The sequence below is a fragment of the Ctenopharyngodon idella genome, chromosome 3 (genome assembly GCF_019924925.1).
Source record: "Ctenopharyngodon idella isolate HZGC_01 chromosome 3, HZGC01, whole genome shotgun sequence".
NCBI lineage: Eukaryota > Metazoa > Chordata > Actinopteri > Cypriniformes > Xenocyprididae > Ctenopharyngodon > Ctenopharyngodon idella.
In genome coordinates, this window is record NC_067222.1 from 45,540,450 (window position 1) to 45,566,283 (window position 25,834).

A 25,834-nucleotide genomic window follows, 5' to 3' on the forward strand; every position below is an offset into this window, starting at 1 on the left:
CCTTCCTAATCAGTTTGTTTTTGTCCCTCTCAGAAATCTGGGCACTGGGCTTCAGATGAGCACTAATGTCTTGCCTTTCTGTGGTCATTTATAAACCCAGGGATTTTTCCTCTGTAATTCATCTTCACTCTCTATCTCCTCCCCACTGATTACTTTAAATTTTAATTTGTTTAAAGTATTGTAACTCTTGAATTTCTGTTCTGATCCAAAATTGTTTAGTTATCTGCAAGAAAAATCCCCATTTGATAATATATGTGACCATAAATGCAAACTTGAAGTAAATGTAGTCTTTTTTTTTTTCTGCAGCAAAAGTTAATGCTTTGTTTCAGTTGTGTCATGCTCAAGTCTGATTCAAAGCCAGGTCTAATCACAGAAGTCACTAGAATGCCAACACCCAGGATCTGAATGCTTTCGTGGAAATGAATACAATGCAAAAGCAAACAGTCAGGTTTATTTGAACATAGACTTTTTATTTACACATTCTTAGAAATTACTTGAGAACCTGTTTTTTCGCATTGTGTGAATTGTTTTTGCAGCAAACCTAAAGCTACTTATAGGTTTTGTTTGGAAATGCACACTGCAGTTATTCAAGTATACCAGGTTTTATTTTCTCATGAAGTGAAACTTAAGGTAGTCCTCAAATTTGATTGGACAGTGGTAGAACATGTAAGTGATATATCTCACAATGCTTGACCTGATTTTGTTGATATTTAGATGAGAGACGAGGATTTGTTAGTCTTTCCGTAAGAACTCTTGAATCGTGTTCATCCTAATTTGCTGTTTTAAAGAGTTTTTTTTTACAGCAAGCAATTGATCATGTATCTTGTATGGACTTTGCTGTTTTTACATGTGTCAGCACAGCGTTTGGTTAGTATCTGAACATACCACTGCTTTAAATTTGAATAACAATATGACCTGCACTATATCGCAAGCATTTGTCTGTTCTATATATATATATATATATATATATATTACACAAAAATGCATGTATTTACAAATAAAAGAATGTGTAGTAAAGGAATGTAATCTTCTATAAATTTTGGGTATGCAAAGCTGCGAATCTGATCTTGCTGTTTTATAAAATCTTCGTCATTTTACAAATTGCTCTGTTTTGTTTGTTGTGGGTTTTCTGAGCAAATTTTCATAAACCATCTATATAAACAAGTTTATCGCTTGTGGCAGATGAGCAGTCAAAGCCTAAGCGGGAGGGCAGAGTGAGGCTTGTCGGAGATCTGCCTTCATCTGGTCGTGTGGAGATCTACCATGATGGAGAGTGGGGTACAGTTTGTGATGACGGATGGGACCTGGAGGAAGCGCAAGTGGTGTGTCGTCAGATGGGTTTCCCTGGAGCGATATCAGTTGCTCCTGGAGGACAATATGGTGAAGGTATTGTGCAAAGTGAGTTCGAGAATTTGATCGTTACATATTTGATCGTCTTATATTTGTTCTATTATACTTTTGAGGTTCTGGTCCAATCTGGCTGGATGACATGAACTGTAGAGGCTCTGAGAGCTCATTGTCTGAATGCTGCTTCAAAGGCTGGGGTGTTACTGACTGCACACATAAAGAGGATGCAGGAGTGATCTGTGAGACTGGTAAGACATCTGCTGGATCTTACAGAAATTACAACTCTTGCTTGTGGATTTAGCTTTGTGATACTCTCTATTTCTTTTCACTTGTTTTAGTTCAGATTTATGGTTATAATGACATTTCTTTAATGAAAGCAAGGATATAGGCAAATATTCATGCACTGTCATTAAAAAAAAAGAGTTGTCCAATATCTGAAAACTGAATGAGCGTGTCCTCTCCATCTTTGCTTGTGATTTTGTATCAATTGTCCTCAAGGTACTGCTATAAAAAGTTATTCACAGAAATTTTGATCACTTTCTGTTTTGTTTTTTTCTGTTTTCTAACATGCTTTAACCATGGCTTTTATTAAATTGAGGAACTTGAGGAACATTTTAATCGGTTTAATTATTATATTTTCTTTGCAGGTACAAACATAACCAGCAATCGTCAGTTCTCTGTGGATAACAGTCTGGGTTTGTCTGATGATCTTGGTCTTCTGTTTGACAGTGGAGATGGTTGTGATTTCAGCATTAATGTACGAGACCTCAGTGAAGAGCCAACATTTACTTTTTGTGTGCACAGTATGATCCTCATGACTTATCCAGAACTAAACATAACAAATGAGTCCAGAAACCTCACAGTGGATGTCAGCCAGACGTGCCATCCTCATGTTTCTGCTTTTCTCAGGTAACTTTCTTAAGACCATGCTTTTTTCTCAGTTTATTCTGTGTGATTCTTTGGAATGGTGTCTTTGGTGGCCTATTGTGTTAGTACAATGAATGGGATAAACTGGAATATTTAATGTTGTGGATCTAGTAAAATAAGCCCCACCTTGCAAAACAAAAGAAAAAAAAAACTATATTAATGAAAGTTCTGTGAGTAGCTGATGCTATAGGTAAAACCACTTTTTCTGAGAATACTGAAGCTTAGAATCATGACAGTGTAAGTACACTGGCCAATGATGTTCAATGTGTAAGATAGAGGCGGGCTCATCTGCTATATAAAGTGGCACAGATTATCATTGCATCAGAATCTTTCTCTTTGAGACAGCACTCTGTCTTGGAAGTAGCCAACTTGCCGTTGATGAGAGCCTCATCAGAGGACAATTCATAGCTTCATTCCCCTGTACATCTACAGGATATCCTCGAGATGGCATTCAAGCAATGCAAGTCCTGTGCAGGCCTGATGGAGCTCCTAGTTGGGCACAACAGCTGGGTCTTCTTTAGGCCCATGCAGAGAGAGCCATCCAGGAGCTTGCACTGTGATGAAATGAGCATCAAGACTTTCTACCTTTGGTTGGCCTTAATCCAAGGTGATGATCTCACCTCCAAATCCTGCAGTGAGATTCTTCTGCCACCATCTCTGAGCCATGGAGAGAGAAGCTACGATGTCCCACAGCAGATGGAGAGTCAAGTGGTGAGCTCATGCCGTCTGCATGACACAGTGAAACAGGTGACCCCCCTCTAGCTACGGATGTGGAGTTGCTCCATATACTGACCAAGGCAGAAGAACTCGGTTTAGAGTGGTCCTCATCTGCCAAGCTTTCTCACACTTGGATGAGTGGTTTCTTCAGTAGGGCCACACTCATGAGGCTGCCCCTCAGAAATGCGCCCTCTTTTCCACAGAGGTCCACTGGGAGATTTCTAAGTCCTAGCAAGCCCTGTATTAAGCTCGCGCCTGTGCTGCAGGAACAACTCTCCTCCGCTGACTGTGCCAACCCCTACAGCTTTGGGGTGGAAGCATTGTGCAGCAGCGCACCCTGCTGTACCACTGATTACATCACCAAGAAAGCCTATGCTGCAGCAGGACAAGCAGCATTTGCCCTCCATACCATGGTGCTTTTGCAGGTCTATCCAGCCAAATTGCTCAATTCTATGACACAGTCCCCTCAGGCAGGGGACTTAGTCCTAACCCGTATTTGTGGAATCTGCCATTCTGGCCAGCACCAGATGCGCTTCCCCGATGTGTGCTAGACGCTATCACTGAGGCAAGAGCTCCTTCCACTAGACGCTTTTCAAGAGTGCTTGTAAAGGAAGGATGATTCTATATAGTGCTTTTATTATATACGGTTGTACAACCAAAGCACTTTACAATCATATCAGTGGTCTCTCCTCACCCGCCACCAGTATGCAGCATTCAGCTGGATGATGTGACGGCAGTCACAGTACAACAGCTAACGTGCCAGCTATAGGCCAGAATGCCTACTCTTTGATGAGAAGTTTCATTGGATTTTTAATGACAACAGAGAATCACGGTTGAGACGTTAAACTGAACACCTCAGTTTAACGTCTCATCCGAAGGATGGGCCTATATTTAAAGTATAGTGTCCTCATCACTATACTGGGGCATTAAGACCAACAGAGACCACAGAGTGAGCACCACCTGCTGGCCTCACTAACACCTTTTCCAGCAGCAACTAAGTTTTTCCCAGGAGGTTTCCCATCCAGGTACTGACTGGGCTCAACCCTGCTTAGGTTCAGTGGGCAACCAGACTTGGGCTACAGGGTGCTACTATGGCTGCTGACGGTGGCCCTGCGCCCCCTACACTCAAAGTATACTTGGCTGTTATATCAGCTTTTCACAGTCATTTGATAATCGATCAGTCAGCAAGAGTAACTTGGTGATTAATTTCTGAAGTGCGCGATGAGACTGAACCCCCTTTCGCCCTTCCACGCTGCCAACTTGGTATCTCACATTGGTCCTAAAAGCTATGATGGGCCCCCTGTTCGAGTCACTGAAGTCAGATGATCTAAGGGTGCTCTCTCTTAAAACAGTGCTCTTACTCACGCTTGCTTCTGTAAAGTGAGTATGGGATGTGCAAGCATTGTCAACTGATGTGTCCTGGATTGAATTTGGGCCAGGTGACTGTAGAGTTATTCTTAAACCCAGAAAAGGTTAAAATGCACTCTTGGGAGTTCAGACTCTCTTGTTTCTATGGTTGCACTGCCTGTTTTCAAACAGAGGTTTGAAATGTCCTATTGGGGTTAGAGCCCACTCCACCAGAAGTGTGGTTTACTCATGGGCATGGGTGAATAGCATGTCTATACTGTCAGCAGGATGTTACAATAACATAATATCACTTGCATCGCAGGTTCTGTCTGTGCAAGAAGATGAACATCTGCCTGCTGCCCTATCCTCTTCATAGCTGTTACCGCCTTGTTCAACTGATTGGCATGAATGTTAGCCTTACACAGGCTTATAACCAAAACTGAGACAGTGCCAGTGCACCGCTGCTTTATTGGGTTCATGTGCACAGGAGCACTGCCCTCTTTTTTTCTCTGGTGTAGTGTTCAACTACGCTTGCTAACTACACTGCTGTGACGTATGCAATGAAGCTGCCACCATCTTGACTATCTTGGCTTGGTGTGTACCCTGTAACTGCAATGTTCAGCCAGGTCCGGTAATAGTTACTGCTGTATGGTATCATGATGCCGGCAATGCCGTGATCTCTTACCTTAATTAACTAGGCATAATGTGTATGTTGGTGGTTGTGCAAACATACTCATATTGGCAAACATATCACTGAGCTTCTTTATGTGTCTTTCCTTACTGTGAAGAACTTGTATGGTCAAGGATCCACTTAGGCATGGGCTAGACCTCCGCTGTAACAATGCGGGACTCTTTATGTTCCCCATAACATCAGCTCCTGGTGCAATGTCGAGTGAACTGAAAGCAAAGGGGAACATCTCTGATTACTGAAATAAGGGAATGAGACATTGCAGTTGTTGCTGTGTTACTTAGCTCATGGTCTCTCACAAGCTTTACTCTACTTCAGGGCAATGATGATTGGCACCGCCTTATATAGTGAATGAGCCCACCTCTATTTTGCATACCTGAACATCATTGACCAGTGTAGTTACACTAACATGATTCTATAACAGCTTTAGTATTTTCAGAGAAATTGATTTTCCCCATATCATAAGCTACAGATGAAATGTCTCTTTCTCTTGTCTCTGGGAACCGAGGTTACAGGGTTTTTGCCCTGATTTGCAGTCTAGACGAGTCAATGTTAATTGCTGCAAGTCAGAAATCACAAATGATTCCATCCATTCGGAGGAGATCCAACATATTTAATGTTTTGAGCCAATTTTAGCACACCTATTGTTTTCATTTGAGGCACATGTTTCCATGTGAGTTTGTTGTGTTTGGAATGACTTCAAATTCTCATAGTGTGTCAGTCATTTAGTGAATGATGCCCAGTGCATGATGTCTAATGTTCAGATTTTAAAAGTTGTGTAGTCTATTGGGATAGCATTTTTCATGTAGTATATTCATGCCTTTAGATAGACTATTTTAAGCTTTACACAGCAATATTGTAGCCACCAGCTACAACCACTTCCCAGTTCCACACGCTGCGGTCAGTGCTTTGCGGAAATCTTACACCCAATTAAATTTATACTCCCCTGCTTCAGATTGGTTCATTCGATGGGGTAAGCTGCTACCTAATTGGCCCCTATCAAGTCAAATCACCTTTTTTATATAGCACTATATATAATACAGATTGTTTCAAAGCAGCTTTACAGTGATAAACTGGAAAATAATGGTTCAGCCCATCCCCCACACAAACGAAACAATATCATTTCAATAGAAAAATTTAATAGTTTATCGATTTCATTTTTTTTTTTTTGTGACAAATTAATTAAATAAATTATAAACGTACTATAACAGGGTTGAGATAATAGTGCTTTAGCATTAGGCATAGCAACAATAAATAGCTCTTTCAGTTCTGGAGGATGTGGAGGCATCCATAAAATTTCGTCTTGGGCCCTGTAAATATTAGCATCAGACCTCGCTGATGAAAACCCGATATTTGATCAGTAATCTAATCACAGGTGGAGATATGTTCCCCTATGTAGTAAGAGGTGGGAAAATATGATTTTGTAAGTATTTGCTACGGAGCACTGCACATGACATGCAGGAAAAAAATAGTAGGCTAAATCACACGCTCAATTTACTAATTTGTTCCCTCAATTTACTAAATCGTGCGCATGATTTACATTTTTTTCTTGCATGTCATGTGCAGGGCTCCGTATTTTGCAGTAGCCTTTTTCAACAAAATTATAAAAATCCTGAATTCTTTCTTTTTTGGCCCAAATGACACTCTTTTCTGAGAATGACCTGTCAGAACTAAAGACACACTACAGTGAAACTAATAATGTCTGTTTTTTCTCAGGTATTTGTACACACGTCAGATTGATGTTTCCATCACATCAGCTCAATGTCTCCATCAGCTGGCATTCATCTTTGAAGTGAATAAGCTTATGGAGGATGTTGGCAGGGTCTTCACTTCACTCATTCCTGAAGACAACACCTTCCGGACACAGGTATCCATGTACGAGTATGGCGTCCGCACAGGTGACCTTGTTCTGCAGGAGAATGTCCTTCAGTATCTTTCCTGGAACTGCGAGTTCCTCATAAGCTCTCCTGTGTGGAGCACCATCTCCTTTCACATGATGGACGCTCTGCTGCAGCGCTCAGACCTGGTTGTGAAGGATGAAGCTTTACTTCTTGAAGCTCTAGAGAGATGGATCCAAGACAAAGGTGATGAAATTAGTTCAGAACAACAGGCCAGCCTCCTGAATCACATCCGCTTCCTCTTGATCCCAGTGGATAAACTGTATGAAATGCAGTTTTCCTCAAATGTTCTCCATCAGAATCATGAGAAACTGTACCTAACTGGTCTGCTCAGAGGTTTTCAGTTCAATGCTCTTCCTTTCTCTAAGATCAGGAGTAAAATGGATAACATGAGTAATGATTATCTGCCCAGAATCTACACTGCTGATGAGTTTAGTGTTTTTATCAATGACACAACCACAATTTACCAGTACTATCAGTACAACTATGGCCAAAATAACAGAATTCAAACCTTCTCCACTCCTGCACACCCTAGTGCTCTTTACAAAGAGCAGAAGGTCCAGTGGCAAGCACAGGTTTTTCTTAGTGTTCAGGAATGCTCTTACTATGGTCTTTCATGTGATTCTTTTCCTGTTGCAAGGTTCCTCGCAAGTGGCAATCAGTACATTTACGCTAACACCATTCGCTTCAGCAACAGGTTAATTCTCACCTGTAAGAATCAAAACAAAGTCTTTCATGTCCAAGACTTCAAAAACGACATGGCAGTGATTCCAAAAAACAGCAGTATGGGTCTGCCTAACCCCTGTCCTGATGACTACAGTTTTAGATTTGTGGTGCGTCCAGAGTATATCTGACTGCACACTGTTGACATCAGGTCATTTTCTGCCACTATTTTAGTTTTTTAAGTATTTTATTAAATTCAATCAAATAAAATCATGATTAATCTTCATTTAATGTTCAATGTCAGTTTATGATCATTTTAAAAATAAGTGAAGGGTTTTCATTTAATCATTTTGATTAATTCATGTAATCATTATTGTTAGACATTAATCATGTTTGATTGTTTAAAGATCCGTAATATAAATAAAAAAGCATGTTCATAATTTCTTTTGCAGTTTTCTTATTATATTCTGCTATACTGTTGGTTAGCTAGTAAGAAATCATAAGCTGGTAAAGTGGTAAATCTGATTAAGCTCAATCATCTCAATCATGAGCCAAAACATTATGACTACCTACCTAATATGCTGTCGGTCCTCCGCTTGCTGTGAAAACAGTCCTGACCCGCCAAGGCATAAACTCTACAAGAGCCCTGAAGGTACAGTATCTGGCACCAAGATGTTAGCAGCAGACTAGAGGTCTGCGGAAACCGTGGGACCCGATAAGATTTCTTGCTGTGCGGGATTAAATTTTGAATGAAAGGCGGATTGCGGTCGGTAACTTTAGTGTACTTTAGGCGGGAGCGGGCGGTCTGACAATAACCCGGTCGCTCCCGAGATGCTTTGACATCAGCGCATCTGTGCTTGAACTTGAAGTGAACAAAACTTTCTGCAGTGGTGGCGTTCACACAGTCCCCAGTTCCCTGTCCTGAGAAACCTGACAAGATATGTTCTTTGCATTAGAGGTCTGTGCGAGTGCACCTTCAGAGAACATTCAACCTTTGCGATCGGATTTTGGAGTAGAGACGTTCTGAAACGGTCGTCAGTCAGCGTCATTCTGTTCTTGTGTGGATGTTAAAAAAGATTTCATTTTGCAGTATAGCTAGTAAGCCAACAGTTTTCGTTTATGTAATTTTGGCATAGCCTATAGTTTTGAGGGACATGTTGTAGGCTATTTAATTTAGCCTATTTTTCTTTGTGATATTTGGCCTGATATTCTTTGTGACATTTTTTCTCTGACATTTTTTAGGGTGTTGACAGCATCATAGACAAATAACAAATACAAATCTTGTATATGCAACATTTTATATATGTTATCCCCAATCACTCTCTTTCTTTAGGGGAAGTTTAAACGCGAGATTCTGGAAACGATCTTTAGCGGGACCCGTCGGGTCGGGAAGAAAATCACTACATGCGGATAGCGGGTGAACACAGAGTGAATTTTTGGCGGGAGCAGGTGCGTGCGGAATAGAACCATTGCGGGAGCGGGCCGAAAAAAAAACAGTCCCGCGCAGACCTCTACAGCAGACCCTTCAAGTCCTGTAGGTTGCGAAGTGGAGCCACCATGGATCAAACTTGTTGGTCCAGCAGATCCCACAGATGCTCAATTGGATTAAGATCTGGGGAATTTGAAGGCCGCAGGGCAACAAACCATGTGTGGCAGGGTGCATGATCCTGCTGAAAGAGGCCACTTGAGGAGCACTATTGTCATGAAGGGGTGTAACTGGTCTGAAACAATGTTTAGATAGTTTGCACATGTCAAATTTATGTACACATGAATGGCCTGACCCAGGGTTTCCCAGCAGAACATTGCCCAGAGCATCCTGGTTCTTCCAATCATTATAATGGTAATGAATGGGGGTGTGTTTTGAAGCCCAAAATAAATGCTTCCATTCATCAAAAATATAATCCATATGGCTCCAGGGGGCTAATAAAGGCCTTCGGAAGTGAAGCAATGGGGTTTTTGTACGCATGCTGTGCAAGTTGACTTGCGCCAAATGAAACGCAGGATGTAGGAGTAGCGTAAGCTTAGACGCTTCTCGCGGTTCAAACAAATAGAGCTGTGCAACAAACTCAAGCTCATCTTCTCTCATATCGAAATCCTCCAACATTTCTCTTTAAAATTCCTCGTTTTAGACTTGTGACCATGTGTTTTGTTTTGCTCTATCCTCTGTGCTTCCACGTTCATCATTAACTCATGCGTCAGGTCAGGGGTTACGCTTCCACCGCAAATCTATGCGTACAGCCATCTGCCAGAAGCTAGTTATTTTACTTTATAAAGTTTTAAATATGGATATTTTTCTTACAAAAAACCCATCGCTTCATTTTAGAAGGCCTTTATTAATCCCCTGGAGCCATATGGATTATTTTTATGATGGATGGATGCATTTTGGGGGGGCTTCAAAACACATACCCCGTTCAGTAAATCTTGGAAGAGCCAGGATATTTTTTTAAATATATCTCTGATTGCGTTTGTCAGAAAGAAGATAGTAGGATGGCTTGAGGGTGAGTAAATCATGGGATAATTTTCATTTTTGAGTGAACTATCCCTTTAAGATTAGTTAAGATTTTCTTGATCCTGAGTTCATGAAGCGTGTGCATGTGAAAGTGTGACATGAGTAGCGAACAGCCACTCACATGTCTTGAAACATTGAGAAACTGTAATTCACGTCTAGTGAGAGAATCAGCGAGGTTAATTTCTCTCTTCTGCCAAAGATTAAGAGATTGAATAATATGAAGTACATAAATGCATTTATACAGAAAGAAGAAAATATCTTGCTATATCAGTGCAAGTTCAACAATGTTTCTCAGAACTCGCTTACTGCATCTTTGACCATGTTATGGAATATTACAAATTCATTTAACATTTTAACTACTTTCATTTTTCAAATGAATGAAATAAAGGAAAGGATTTGATTAAAGATTAGTTCATTTTTCTGAGCAAGATTTAAAGTCAGTAAAATCATCTGATCTTCCCATCGCTATGACATACATGTTTTTATTTTGTTTTTGTTTTTTTGTTGTTTTTTTGCACATAATAATGTCTACTTCTTTCATTAATCTTGAGATAATGAATCCCCCAATCTACAAGTACTGTATAAATGTATTTAATTTACACAATTTTTTTCAAATGTTTTTTCATTTAAACATTCATCAACTCACACATCAGTTGTGGTAAACGGACACTCAAGCATGCTGAACTGGCAACAAGAAATGTCCTTCTTTCTGTGGTTATTAATATACCCAGGGTTTTTCCTCTGTCATTCATCTTCATGCTGTCTACTCCCCACCGATTGATTTAAATTTCAAATTGTTTAAAGTATTATAACTCTTGAATTTCTGTTCCAATCCAAAAATGTTTAGTCATCTGCAAGCAAAAGCCTCATTTGATAATATATGTGACCATAAATGCAAACTTAAAGTAAATGTAATCTTTTTTTCTTCAGCAAAAGTTAATGCTATGTTTCAGCTGTGTCATGCTCAAGTCTGGTTCAAAGCCAGGTCTAATCACAGAAGTCACTGAAATGGCAACACCCAGGATCCAAATGCTCTCGTGGAAATGAATGCAATGCAAAAGCAAACAGTCAGTTTTATTTGAACATAGATGTTTTATTTACACATGCTCAGAAATTACTTGAGAACCTGTTCTGTGCGTTGTGTGAACTGTTATTGCTGTATACCTAAAGCTACTCATGGGTTTTGTTTGAACATGCACACTGCAGTTACTCAAGTGTACCAGGTTTTATTTTCTCATGAAGTGAAACTTAAGGTAGTCCTCAAATTTGATTGGACAGTGGTAGAACATGTAAGTGATACCTATCTCACAATGCTTGACCTGATTGTGTAGATATTTAGATGAGAGACAAGAGGATTTGTTAGTCTTTCCATAAGAACTCTTGGATTGTGTTCATCCTAATTTGCTGTTTTAAAGAGTTTCCAGCAAGCAATTGATCATGTATCTTGTATGGACTTTGCTGTTTTTACATGTGTCAGCACAGCGTTGGACACTGTTTGGTTAGTATCTGAACATACCACTGCTTTAAATTTGAATAACAATATGACCTGCACTATATCGCAAGCATTTGTCTGTTCTATATATATATTTTTTACACAAAAATGCATGTATTTACAATTATAAGAATGTATTTCCTATAAATATAGGGTAGCTGCTAATCTGATCTTTCTGTTTTATAAAATCTTCTTCATTTTACAAATTGTTCTGTTTGTTGTTTCTGAGCAATTTTTCATAAACCATCTATATAAACAAGTTTATCGCTTGCGGCAGATGAGCAGTCAAAGCCTAAGCGGGAGGGCAGAGTGAGGCTTGTCGGAGATCTGCCTTCATCTGGTCGTGTGGAGATCTACCATGATGGAGAGTGGGGTACAGTTTGTGATGACGGATGGGACCTGGAGGAAGCGCAAGTGGTATGTCGTCAGATGGGTTTCCCTGGAGCGATATCAGTTGCTCCTGGAGGACAATATGGTGAAGGTATGGTGCAAAGTGTGTCAGAGAATTTGATCATTACACATTGTGATAACAACAATAGTCTTAAATTTGTTCTATTATACTTTTGAGGTTCTGGTCCAATCTGGCTGGATGACATGAACTGTAGAGGCTCAGAGAGCTTATTGTCTGAATGCAGCTTCAAAGGCTGGGGTGTTACTGACTGCACACATAAAGAGGATGCAGGAGTAATCTGTGAGACTGGTAAGACATCTGCTGGATCTTACAGAAATTACAACTCTTGCTTGTGGATTTAGCCTTGTGATACTGCATATTTCTTTTCACTTGTTTTAGTTCAGATTTATGGTTATAATGACATTTCTTTAATGAAAGCAAGGATATAGGCAAATATTCATGCACTGTCATTAAAAAAAAAAGAGTTGTCCAATATCTGAAAACTGAATGAGCGTGTCCTCTCCATTTTTGCTTGTGATTTTGTGTCAACTGGCCACAAGGAGTTGCTATAAAAAGCAAATGTAGCCTACATTTTTGGCTAAAACTCAGAAACTAATCGACTAGTTATCCACTGAATTTTTTTTCTTTTTTTTTTTTCTAACATGCTTTAACCATGGCTTTTTATCAAATTTAAGGAACTTGAGGAACATTTTAATCTGTTTTAATACACTTTCTTTGCAGGTACAAACATAACCAGCAATCGTCAGTTCTCTGTGGATAACAGTCTGGGTTTGTCTGATGATCTTGGTCTTCTGTTTGACAGTGGAGATGGTTGTGATTTCAGCATTAATGTACGAGACCTCCGTGAAGAGGCAGAATTAACTTTTTGTGTGCACAGTATGATCCTCATGATTTATCCAGAACTAAACATAACAAATGAGTCCAGAAACCTCACAGTGGATGTCAGCCAGACGTGCCATCCTCATGTTTCTGCTTTTCTCAGGTAACTTTCTTAAGACCACACTTTTTTCTCCGTTTATTCTGTGTGATTCTCTGGAATGGTGTCTTTGGTGGCCTATTGTGTTAGTACAATGAATGGGATAAACTGGAATATTTAATGTTGTGGATCTAGTAAAATAAGCCCCACCTTGCAAAAAAAAAAAAAAAAAACGGTATTTACACAAGTTCTTGCTGCTTGATGGCAAGCTGATGCAGCTGTCAGTAGCTGATGCTATAGGGAAAACCACTTTTCTGAGAATACTGAAGCTTAGAATCATACCAGTGTAAGCACACTGGCCAATGATGTTCAATGTGCAAAACAGAGGCGGGCTCATCCTCTATATTAAGGGGCGCAGATCGTCATTGCGTCACAATCTTTCTCTTTGAGACAGCACTCTGTCTTGGAAGAAGCCTACACAACCTCACCTTGCCGTTGATGAGAGCCTCATCAGAGGACAATTCCTTGCACATCTACAGGATATCCTCAAGATGGCATTCAAGCAATGCAAGTCCTGCGCAGGCCTGATGGAGCTCCTAGGTGGGCACAACAGCTGTGTCTTCTTCATGTCCATGCAGAGAGAGCCATCCAGGAGCCCTCACTGTGATGAAATGAGCATCAAAACTTTCCACACTTGGTTGGCTTTAATCCAAGGCAATGATCTCTCTCTCTGAAGTCCTGCTGTGAGATTCCTCTGCCACCATCTCTCAGTCATGGAGGAAGAAGCTACGATGTCCCACAGCAGATGGAGAGTCAAGTGGTGAGCTCATGCCGACTCAGTGTCCACATGCCTCTCAGCCTCCCAAACCAGCCTCCCCGGTGATGTTTGCAATGGAGCCTGCTGTCTAGTCTCCTTTGGTGTGCCAGAGGAGGATGATGATGCAATCTCCAGGGCAGCATCCGAGCAAGACGACAGGACTCACAGCCCTGCGGGAGGACCCTTTTGCATGTCACAGTAAAACAGGTGATCCCGCCTTGTTCAACTGACTAGCATGAATGTTAGCCTTACACAGGCTTATAACCAAAACTGTGTGAGACAGTGCCAGTGCACCACTGCTTTATCGGGTTCATGTGCACAGGAGCACTGCCCTCTTTGTACTCTGGTGTAGTGTTCAACTACATTTGCTAACTACACTGCTGTGACGTATGCAATGAAGCTGCCAACATCTTGACTATCTTTTTTTGGTGTGTACCCTGCAACTGCAATGTTCAACCAAGTCCGGTAATGGTTACTGCTGTCTGGTTGATGCCGTCACCTCTTACCTTAACAAGGCATATTGTGTATGTTGGTGGTTGTGCTAACATACTCATATTGGCAAACATATTACTGAGCTTCTTCATGTGTCTTCCCTTACTGTGAAGCACTTGTATGGTCAAAACTCTGCTTAGGCATGGGCTAGACCTCCGCTGTAACACTGCAGGATTCATTATGTTCCCCATAACATCAGCTACTGGTGCAATGTCGAGTGAACCAAAACCGATTACTGAAATGAGGGAATGAGACATTGCAGTTGTTGCTGTGTTACTTTGCTTATTGTCTCTCACAAGCTTCACTTTAAGGCAATGGCGATTGGCACTGCCTCATATAGTGAATGAGCCCACCTCTACATCATTGGCAAGTGTAGTTACACTAACGTGATTCTATAACGGCTTCAGTATTATCAGAGAAATTGGTTTCCCCCATATTATAAGCTACTGACGCAATGTCTCATTCCCTCATCTCAGGGAACTGAGGTTACATGAGTAACCAGAGACATTTAGGAATTTCACCCTGATTTTTGCCCTGATTTGCAGTCTAGACGAATTAACGTTAATTGCTGCAAGCCAGAAATCACATAGTTTACGATAGCCATTCTCTGATTTTTAGCTTTCAGACTATGATTCTATTCAGTCAGAGGAGATCTAACATGTTTGATATTTTGAGCCAGTTTTAGAACACCTATTGTTTTCATTTGTCATGCATCTCCTATAATGAGGCACATGTTTCCATGTGAGTTTGTTGTGTTTGGAATGACTTCAAATTCTCATAGTGTGTCAGTCATTTAGTGTATGATGCCCAGTTTTTCTCTGTAAACATTAACATTAAGTGCATGATGTCTAATGTTCAGATTTTAAAAGTTGTGTAGTCTATTGGGATAGACTTTTTCATGTAGTATATTCATGCCTTTAGATCAGGGGTGGGCAGACTTGATCCTGGAGGGCCACTGCCCTGCAGAGTTTAGCTCCAACCCTAATCAAACACACCTGAACAAGCTAATCAGTGCCTTCAGGATTACTAGAAAACTACAGGCAGGTGAGTTTTTATCAGGGTTGGAGCTGAACTCTGCAGGGCAGTCGCCCTCCAGGACTGAATTTGCCCACCCCTGCTTTAGATAGACTATTTTAAGCTTTACACAACAATGTTGTAGCCACCAGCTACAACCACTTCGCAGTCCAACACGCTGCGGCCTGTGTTGTATGGAAATCTTACTCCCTATTAAATTTTTACTCCCCTGCTTCAGATTGGTTCATTTGATGGGGTAAGCTGTTACCTAATTGGCCCCTATCAAGTCAAATCACCTTTTTTTATATATAGCACTATATATAATACAGATTGTTTCAAAGCAGCTTTACAGTGATAAACTGGAAAATAATGGTTTAGCCCATCCCCCACACAAACAAAACAATATCATTTCAAAAGAAAAAAATAATGGATTATTTGTTCTCTTATTTTAGGTAGATTTTTTTTGTTTTTTTGTTTTTTTGTTACAAGGCTTATTGACACTACTGTGTGACAAATTAAATAAATAAATTATAAACACACTATAACAGGGTGTAACGTTCCAGTCCAAACTGAAGGCGAGCTTGATGAACCCAAGTGCAGTTTATTGAATTATCCAAAGTGAACACACCAAAGAAAGCAACCAACTTGAACTGAACATGAGCAGACTTGACAATGAGCAGACTTGACTTGGCAAAGAACAGACTTAACAATCACACTCACCGACAGCAGGGTTACATTAACAATACACGACCCAGTAACATGGGGAGGACAATGACTTTAAATACAAGAGCTAAGTGAACACATGACTAAGACAACCAATGAGCAAGTGACACAAGGAACAAGGGAACCAATGACAGAACAGAACTGAAAACCACATGACCATGAACAACCAATGAGAACATGACACATAGACTAAGGGAGAACATGAGGAGCAAGGGAAGCATGACACAAACAAGCAACATGAACCAAACTACAAAATAAAAGACATGAAATCATAAACATGAACCTGAAGGGTGGCTCCCAATGCCCAACATAAACCAAAACAAGACATAGTCCCCGAGGGTGGTGGAGCGGAGGCGGTCTTGGGGGTGGGATGGAGGGCCAGGCCCGTGCAGGGGGACAGGATCTGGTCCATGGCATGACAATGGCGGGCCTGGGTCGTGGAGCATGGGCGGACCTGGTCCATGGAGCATGGGCCGACATGGACCTTGGAGCAGTGGTGGGCCTGGATCATGGAGCAATGGTGGGTCTAGACCATGGAGTAGTGGTGGCATCTGCCGGGGCTCGGTACCCAAAGTCCCCCCCAAAAAAATCTTTAGGGGAAAGTTGGGCAGACATGACATGAGGGGGGTCTGGCGTGGCAGCCATGGCGTGGCGAGGCTCTGGCATGGCAGCCGTGGCGTGGCGAGGCTCAGGCGTGGCAGCCATGGCGTGGCGAGGCTCAGGCGTGGCAGCCGTAGCGTGACGAGGCTCAGGCGTGGCAACCGTGGCGTGACGAGGCTCAGGCATGGCAACCGTGGCGTGGCGAGGCTCAGGCGTGGCAGCCGTGGCGTGGCGAAGCTCAGGCGTGGCAGCCCTGGCGTGGCGAGGTACAGGCGTGGCAGCCGTGCCGTGGCGAGGCTCGGGCGTGGCAGCCGGGGCGTGCCGAGGCTCGGGCGTGGCAGCCGGGGCGTGGCGAGGCTCGGGCGTGGCAGCCGGGGCGTGGCGAGGCTCAGGCGTGGCAGCCATCTCGGCTGAGGGCTCAGGCGTGGCAGCCATCTCTGGACGTTGGTCAGGGGCTGGAGTCCCCTCTGGACGCTGGTCAGGGGCTGGAGCCGATGTGTGTGCAGCCCATACACATAAAATGGCTGTGACCATAATGGTCAGCGCTGCATTATCAGGAGACTCTGGAGTGGCGGCCATCTTGGAGCGAGACTCTGGAGTGGCGGCCATCTTGTGAAGAGTCTCTGATGTGGAGGCCATGTTGTGAACAGGACCTGGCATGGCAGGCATGGCATGAACAGGCCATGGCGTGGCAGGCATGGTGTGAACAGATCCTGGCGTGAACAGGTCCTGGCGTGAACACGTCCTGGCATGGCAGGCATGTCGTGAACAGGTCCTAGCATGACAGGCGTGGTGTGAACAGGCCTTGGCGTGGCAGTTGTGGCGTGAACAGGACCTGGCGTGGCAGGCATGGTGTGAACAGGCGCTGGCGTGGCAGACATGACATGAAGAGGCTCAGGTTTGGCATATGCCTCAGCCTCACTCACCATGAAGCTGGATCCACATAGAAACAAAATAAAGTCAATATACTGATATAGTGTACAAGGGTGTTCTACCAAGGGCATGAGTTCAGCAAGATCATGGTCCAATCCAAAAAGAAAACACCTTTTTAGTTGAATCTCGTCCCAGGGTGCATGATCCATGAAACAGAGAAAATCCGTAACATAGTTCTCAATAGAACGCCCTGCTTGACGAGGACTTCCGGAGCTCCTCCGTGAGAGATTCGAGGCCTCGCGCCGTTCCCTCACAGCTCTCGCCCGCCCTGCTCGTCACAATTATCATTGGACCTTGCTGTTGAAAACCCGATATTTGATCAGTAATCTAATCACAGGTGGAGATATGTTCCCCTATGTAGAAAGAGGTGGGAAAATATGATTTTGTATGTTTTTGCTGTAACCTTTTCAACAAAATGATAAAAATCCTGAATTCTTTCCTTTTTTGGCCCAAATGACACAATTTCCTGAGAATGACACCAGTCAGAACTAATGACACACTACATTGAAACTAATAATATCTGTTTTTCTCAGGTATTTGTACACACGTCAGATTGATGTTTCCATCACATCAGCTCAATGTCTCCATCAGCTGGCATTTATCTTTGGAGTGAAGAAGCTTATGGAGGATGTTGGCAGGGTCTTCACTTCACTCATTCCTGAAGACAACACCTTCCAGACACAGGTATCAATGTACGAGTATGGCGTCCGCACAGGTGACCTTGTTCTGCAGGAAAATGTCCTTCAGTATCTTTCCTGGAACTGTGAGTTCTTCATAAGCTCTCCAGTGTGGAGCACCATCACAATTTACATGATGGACGCTCTGCTGCAGCGCTCAGACCTGGTTGTGAAGGATGAAGCTTTACTTCTTGAAGCTCTGGAGAGATGGATCCAAGACAAAGGTGATGAAATTAGTTCAGAAAAACAGGTCAGCCTCCTGAATCACATCCGCTTCCTCTTGATCCCAGTGGATAAGCTGTATGAAATACAGTTTTCCTCAAGTGTTCTCCACCAGAATCATGAGAAATTGTACCTAACTGGTCTGCTCAGCGGTTTTCAGTTCAATGCTCTTCCTTTCTCTAAGATCAGAAATAAAATGGATAACATGAGTAATGATTATCTGCCCAGAATCTACACTGCTGATGGGTTTAGTGTTTTTATCAATGACACAACCATCAATTACCCATACTATCACTACAACTATGGCCAAAATAACAGAATCCAAACCTTCTCCACTCCTGCACACCCTAGTGCTCTTTACAAAGAGCAGAAGGTCCAGTGGCAAGCACAGGTTTTTCTTACTGTTCAGGAATGCTCTGGCTATGGTGTTTCATGTGATTCTTTTCCTGTTGCAAGGCTTTATGGATATGGTAATCAGAACAGTTATGCTAACACCATTCGCTTCAGCAACAGGTTAATTCTCACCTGTAAGAATCAAAACAATGTCTTTCATGTCCAAGACTTCAAAAACGACATGGCAGTGATTCCAACCAACAGCAGAATGGGTCTGCCTAACCCCTGTCCTGATGACTACAGTTTTAGATTTGTGGTGCGTCCAGAGTATATCTGACTGCACACTGTTGACATCAGGTCATTTTCTGCCACTGTTTTAGTTTTTTAAATATTTTATTAAATTCAATCAAATGAAATCATGATTAATCTTCATTTAATGTTCAATGTCAGTTTATGATCATTTTAAAAAATAAGTGAAGGGTTTTCATTTAATCATTTTGATTATTTCATGTAATCATTATTGTTAGACATTAACCATGTTTGATTTGCGTCAAATTGCGTAATATCAATAAAAAAGCATGTTCATAATTTCTTTTGCAGTTTTCTTATTATATTCTGCTATGCTGTTGGTTAGCTAGTAAGAAATCATAAGCTGGTAAAGTGGTAAATCTGATTAAGCTCAATCATCTCAATCATGAGCCAAAACATTATGACTACCTACCTAATATGCTGTCGGTCCTCCGCTTGCTGTGAAAACAGTGCCGACCCGCCAAGGCATAAACTCTACAAGAGCCCTGAAGGTACAGTATCTGGCACCAAGATGTTAGCAGCAGACCCTTCAAGTCCTGTAGGTTGCGAAGTGGTGCCACCATGGATCAAACTTGTTGGTCCAGCAGATCCCACAGATTCTCAATTGGATTAAGATCTGGGGAATTTGAAGGCCGCAGGGTAACACCTTGCACTCTTCATCATGTTTCTCAAACCATGTGTGGCAGGGTGCATGATCCTGCTGAAAGAGGCCACTTCCACCAGGGAGCACTATTGTCATGAAGGGGTGTAACTGGTCTGCAACAATGTTTAAATAGTTGGCACATGTCAAATTTATGTACACATGAATGGCCTGACCCAGGGTTTCCCAGCAGAACATTGCCAAGAGCATCAAATTCCCTCCACCAGCTTGTCATTGTCCCACAGTGATCCTGGTGCCATCACTTCCCAGGTAAACGGATCTTTATTCCTGCCCATTTCTCCTGCATCCAACATGTTGATTATGAGAACTGATTGTTTGCTTACCATCTAATCTACCCAGACCTTAATATGTGGCCTTGTTAGTAGATGATCAACGATATTCACTTCACCTGTGACTGGTCATAATGTTTTGGCTTATCAGTGCATTCTTCAATAAATAAAAATCAGGTCATTCTAAAACCATCCTAAGTCATTATGGGATGACACAAAGGGCTTTTCTGTACTTCTGTCATTTTAGTGGGTGTCCTATAGTGAGTGAAATGACAAAGTTTGTGATTTTGATATATATTTTGATATGCAATACAACAGTGAATCATTTTCATATATTTTCATAATATTTCTTGTTTTCTTTTATTGATATAATCATAATGCTGTCCAATTTTGCCAGTACCCTGTTGTGTTATTAATTTGTTATTGGTAAACTAGGACATTTAATCATTAAAGTAATTTTCAATTTACTGGAACCATATTTTCAGAATGTAAAACATAGTTTCACAAGCAAAATTAAGAATAGATCAGGGCCAGCAGTTATGGAATCTAAAAATCTAGATTGAACAGGATATTCTGGTTCTTCCGATTATTATAATGGTAGTGAACAGGGGTGTGTTTTGAAGCCCAAAATAAATGCTTCCATTCATCAAAAATATAATCCATATGGCTCCAGGGGGCTAATAAAGGCCTTCGGAAGTGAAGCCATGGGGTTTTTGTACACATACTGTGCAAGTTGACTTGCGCCAAATGAGTAACGCAGGATGTAGGAGTAGCGTAAGCTTAGACGCTTCTCGCGGTTCAAACAAATAGAGCTGTGCAACAAACTCAAGCTCATCTTCTCTCATATTAAAATCCTCCGACATTTCTCTTTAAAATTCCTTGTTTTAGACTTGTGACCATGTGTTTTGTTTTGCTCTATCCTCTGTGCTTCCACGTTCGTCATTAAGTCATGCGTCAGGTCAGGGGTTACGCTTCCACCGCAAATCTATGCGTACAGCCGTCTGCCAGAAGCTAGTTATTTTACTTTATAAAGTTTTAAATATGGATATTTTTCTTACAAAAACCCATCGCTTCATTTTAGAAGGCCTTCATTAATCCCCTTTCTGACACGTTTGTCAGAAAGAAGATAGTAGGATGGCTTGGGGGTGAGTAAATAATTATAAAGATAATCTTTATTTTTGAGTGAACTATCCCTTTAAGATTAGTTAACATTTTCTGAAACACCAGAGACAAAAACAAATACACAGACTTCAAAATTCTGTATCCACTTTAAAAATATGGGATTCAAAGTTTATTTTGAGTCTGGAAATAAGTTTTATAATAAAAAAAAGTAAAAAAGCAAATTACAAATTATACTGCCAATGTTAAAACTTTCAAAAGGTCAGACTCTAACTTTCACTGAAGTATAAAATGCTCTTTGGAACATTTTCAAATCATGCTGTAGAACATGATCTTCAACATAAGCTTAAGGGGAGATATACAAAATATTAATAAATTCTCAAATTCATAACTTCAGGACTTTGACTAAGCACATGCTGATTGTATAGAATTTGTATTAAAATTAAAATAAATAAAAAAATGCAAAAGGGAAGCATTTCCCCTAGTGCTCTAAGAATTCCCAATTGTAATTTGTTTGGATGTTTGCATTCAGATTTATTTCAATTTTTCTGTTTTGTAAGAAATCCATTAAAATATATTTGATGACAAATTCCATAAAGGAATTTCCTCTAAACATATTCCCTTTGATCATAAAAACACCTATACAACTCTTGTAAACATGTCTGATAGAAGTCTTCAAGTCTGGACTAGTTTACTGTAGTTCACAAATGAGCAGCATCACATGTGTTTTACTGCTCTTGTGACTAAGCAGATTGAAGATTTCCCGTAGCAGGTCACATAGTTATGTTAGAATGAAGGATGTAGAGAACTCTTCAGCGCACCATGACAAATTTCAGAGACGGAATACATGAATACATGAATACATGTTTAGATTCAAAAGAGCTTTTGTTGAGAGTTTAAAAATAAAAGAGTTACTGTTATAATGACTAATATTGTTTTGATAAGGCTGGTCTGAGAAATACATTAAGTAACTAGTTATTGTGTTAGAACTTGTAATTTTGTCTCGCCAAGTCCTTGAGACAATGAGACGTCTCATATCAACGACACTGATAAAACCACACTCGCATCACAGTTGCGCAATTCTGTTCTTTCCATAATGAGAGCAGTTCTGATGTCTGGATAAGATATTGCTTTGGAGAATGAAATAACCAGTCAACACATTATAAGCTCACTATATGAACAATATGGAATTATTTTTTAATAAAACATTAATACTGACTTGGAAGTTTTTTTTTTGTTTTTTTTTAACCATACCTTCTTTATTTATTTTTGCTACTTTTCAAAAGTCTTTTATCTACATATTTTATTGTTCTACCCTTGTCCCAGATATTTTACATTGTAAAATATAAATATAATCTTATAAAAATAATCTTTCACGAATAATGGCATTCAAAAGTAGCCATATCCAGTATAAAGTGTTTCATTTTACCCACCTGCTGTCTTAGAACAAGTAAAGTGAATGCAATAATGGTTAAAAGATGTAAGCAGATAGTGAATGTGAAATGTGATTTTGTGCCTTGTATCACATACAGTAGTGCTGCTTAATCACAGTTGGCAAAGGGCAGCATTGAACACAGACTTGCAAAATGTATTTTTTAGATTCAGTACGAAAGTATCATTGCTGTAAGCATGCAAAAAGGCTGGCAAACAAAGCATTTCAGTAGTCTAGCATTGAGATGACAACTATGTTGTAAAGCACAAATCTGCATAACTTAATAGAAATGTGGCTTGTAAAGTTATACTAACCAGCACTACTCACAGGTTCTTTGCTGACCTGGATGACATTATTGTTTTCAGTGTCGTATGGTAATGACGCTGGGCCTGGGGAAAAATCAGAATTTGAGAACTGGTTGCTTTTCAATTCAGAAGAGTAAGCTTTAATTGAATGTACCACACCCATCAAAATGGCATACGAGGAAGTGTTTTTCCACCCTGCTCCATTATATCTATTTGTCTGGTTATAAGATCTATAAAATCTTCAATGCATCAGTTAATCAATTTATAAACCTTCAAAGATGACATTGTTAAGCCAACATTCAAGTTTGTCTTCAATTAAATTTTGAATAGTGCATGACCCTGTTATCACCCAGGCTGAGATAACAAAAAGTCTCAAAAGATTGAATTGGAGGTGGTGCTCTTTAATCCACAAGTCTAGATTCATTCAAACTCTGTGGTGTCGTTAGGCTGAAATGTCAGGTAAAGCTACATGTAATTGATGCAGCAGTAAAAGCTATTTGTCCCTGAATGAGTAGAAGAGGAGCGGGCCAAGCACTGAACCCTGAGGCACCTCAGTGGTTAGCTGATGTGACTTAAACACCCTTCCCCTCTAGATATACTTTGAAGGATTGGATTGAAATTACATTTTCAAAATTAAAAGTTTAAAAAATAAAATAAAAAAACTAACAATATTGTCTTCCTGCATCTTCTTGCAACTTTGTCAAAATAAAGTGGGGTTTTCTTTGATAGTAATCCTACTGATTCTTGTCATTTCAATAGTAGTATTTCAATAGTATTTCTTAATATATGTTTAAAAGTTCACTACAACAGTGTCACCAACAACACGTCTTAGTTAGTATCACTTCTCTTATCAGGGCTTTCATATGAAGGTTCAGTTGTTCTCTAATGTTGCGCCATTGTAAGTTTTTTTTTTTTTTTTTTTTTTTGCATAATGTTTAAACAATACAATTTGCTGAGTAATTAATATTACTGTTTCATGCAATAGAAAATTAAAGTAACAGTGGAGTTTATATAATTTACATAATTTATATATGCAGTACTAGTAAATCACATAGCAGCATTTACCTGTAGTGAAATATAAGATTAAAAAACATTAAAAATACTCTATTACACAAGGCTAAAGTTTCTACAGCTTTTACCTCATTGTCATGTTACATATATCTTTTACCATGCAAAACAATACAACACATATCATCTGCTTCATATAGCCAACATGTTCAGTATGTTATGTGTTATTAAAGGATTAGTTCACTTTCAAATGAAAATTAGCCCAAGCTTTACTCACCTTCAAGCCATTCTAGGTTTATATGACTTTCGGTAACACCCTAGATTACAGCCTGGAAAGTACTGCGTAATTACAATGTATTTACAGCGTAACTTCAAGTAATTATAGTGTACCTATAAATTAAGTATGTGTAAGTATAGGGGAACAATATGTAAAGTCTGGGGAATAAAGGGGTAACAACCAGGAAAATAACAAATTATTTATACTGTAATTATTTTAGAACTAAGGGGTACTTATACTATTATCATAGACAACAATCTTACGTTTGGGAGCAATTTAGCGAGAACATACACTGCACACCTTTTTGTAATAATAGTGTACAAATATATAAAGGCTTTTTAAAAACTTACGGTGTAGGTTACATATCAATGCATTTACACAGTATTTTGTTTTTATTGGGAAAATATGCTGATTGAGTTGTTTCAAGGCAAGTAAAACTACAATATTGCAATTTTTTTAATACTGGGGAAATATACTCTTGTTTCATGCAGGGTAAGTATGACATTACGGGCTGTAAATTAAAGTGGAGCTTGTTACCCTCTTGTTTCATGTAGTTACAGGGTAAGTACAATAAAAACACATGCATACACACAATCTGACATCACTTGGAAACCTTTATTTGAAAAACAACTTATTTCAAAACAGATTTACAACACTTCTTATTCATTTCTCTTGCTTGGCTTCCTCCTCCTGTTCCTCTTCTACTTTTTCTTTCTTTAAATTCTGTATGTATTATAAGAAAATACAGTACACCCAGATATATCCTCAACATTTACTCATCTTTAACCCTCATGCCATCCGAAATGTATATGACTTTCCTTCTTCAGATGAACACAAACAAAGTTTTTTAGAAAAATAAATAATCTCTGGGAATGCTTTATAATGCAAGCTCATGTGTTCCTAAAAGTCGAAGCATCAAACAGCACACACAGTAATAACTACAGTAATCCATACGACGCCAATGAATGAATCAATGTTTTCTGAAGTGAAACGATAAGTGTTTGTAAGAAAAATTAATTACTACTCAAAACAAAATACACAGAATAACAGATAATAATAATGAGAAACAGACAAGACAGAAAAACAGATGGCAGTTCTCGCGCGAGTTTCACATGAAACACCCGCGAGAACGTCATGAAAGCTTGAAGCTTCACATTGCTTTGTTAAACGTGGGGCATGTTCAAGCTCAAACCGGTGCGCAACATTTTGCTACGGTTTCCGGGTTGAACGACATGTTTCCTGGAAACAGTGTGCAACGGGTTTGAGATACGGTTTCTCTTGTTTGATGGGTGTGTCAAAAATGTCAGCCCAGTCAGCATCAACATGCATATAAACCACGCGGTATTAAAGAAACAGTTCGTAAATGTAATTAACATCAAAATAAATTCACAAGAGCAAGTATATTGTTTGTACATGTTTATTTACATTAATGACAAAATAACTTAAATAATAAGAGCACAAGATCTGGAACTTCTTTAAGTTTGTCTAAATATCATTTAGTAATTGCAATGTCTTCTGGTCCATATCCTTTTCTTAGGAAGGTGTGCTAGACACTGATTAATGTAACATAAAAATACTATACTTATATATTTTGCTATTGTATTGTGGAGTGATACTTTCATAAACTTTCATAAACATAAAGGCAAATGTTGGATCACAATAATTAGGAACCACAGTTTCCACAAACCCCTTAACTCGACTGGGATGTCCTCTTTTATTCTGGACGG

General features: G+C 40.1%; 1 protein-coding gene across 10 annotated transcripts in view; it reads left to right on the top strand.

The window, feature by feature from the left end:
* The window catches only part of LOC127508280 (galectin-3-binding protein A-like), a 41,632-nt gene extending 22,317 nt beyond the window's left edge, over positions 1-19,315 (top strand). The window contains exons 1-6 of one of the 10 annotated variants that reach the window (XM_051886036.1): positions 718-800; positions 11,518-11,594; positions 11,866-12,069; positions 12,157-12,288; positions 12,721-12,982; positions 18,029-19,315. In XM_051886036.1, coding sequence (XP_051741996.1) covers positions 11,534-11,594; positions 11,866-12,069; positions 12,157-12,288; positions 12,721-12,982; positions 18,029-19,064 — 1,695 coding nt within the window. In that variant the 5' untranslated portion in view covers positions 718-800; positions 11,518-11,533 and the 3' untranslated portion in view covers positions 19,065-19,315. Of the gene's footprint in view, positions 1-681; positions 868-1,182; positions 1,387-1,463; positions 1,596-1,994; positions 2,257-6,742; positions 8,040-11,268; positions 11,595-11,865; positions 12,070-12,156; positions 12,289-12,720; positions 12,983-18,028 lie in introns of those variants that run through there. The other 9 variants (XM_051886037.1, XM_051886040.1, XM_051886039.1 and 6 more) reach the window with 9 other exon arrangements.
* Positions 19,316-25,834: the final 6,519 nt, after the last annotated feature.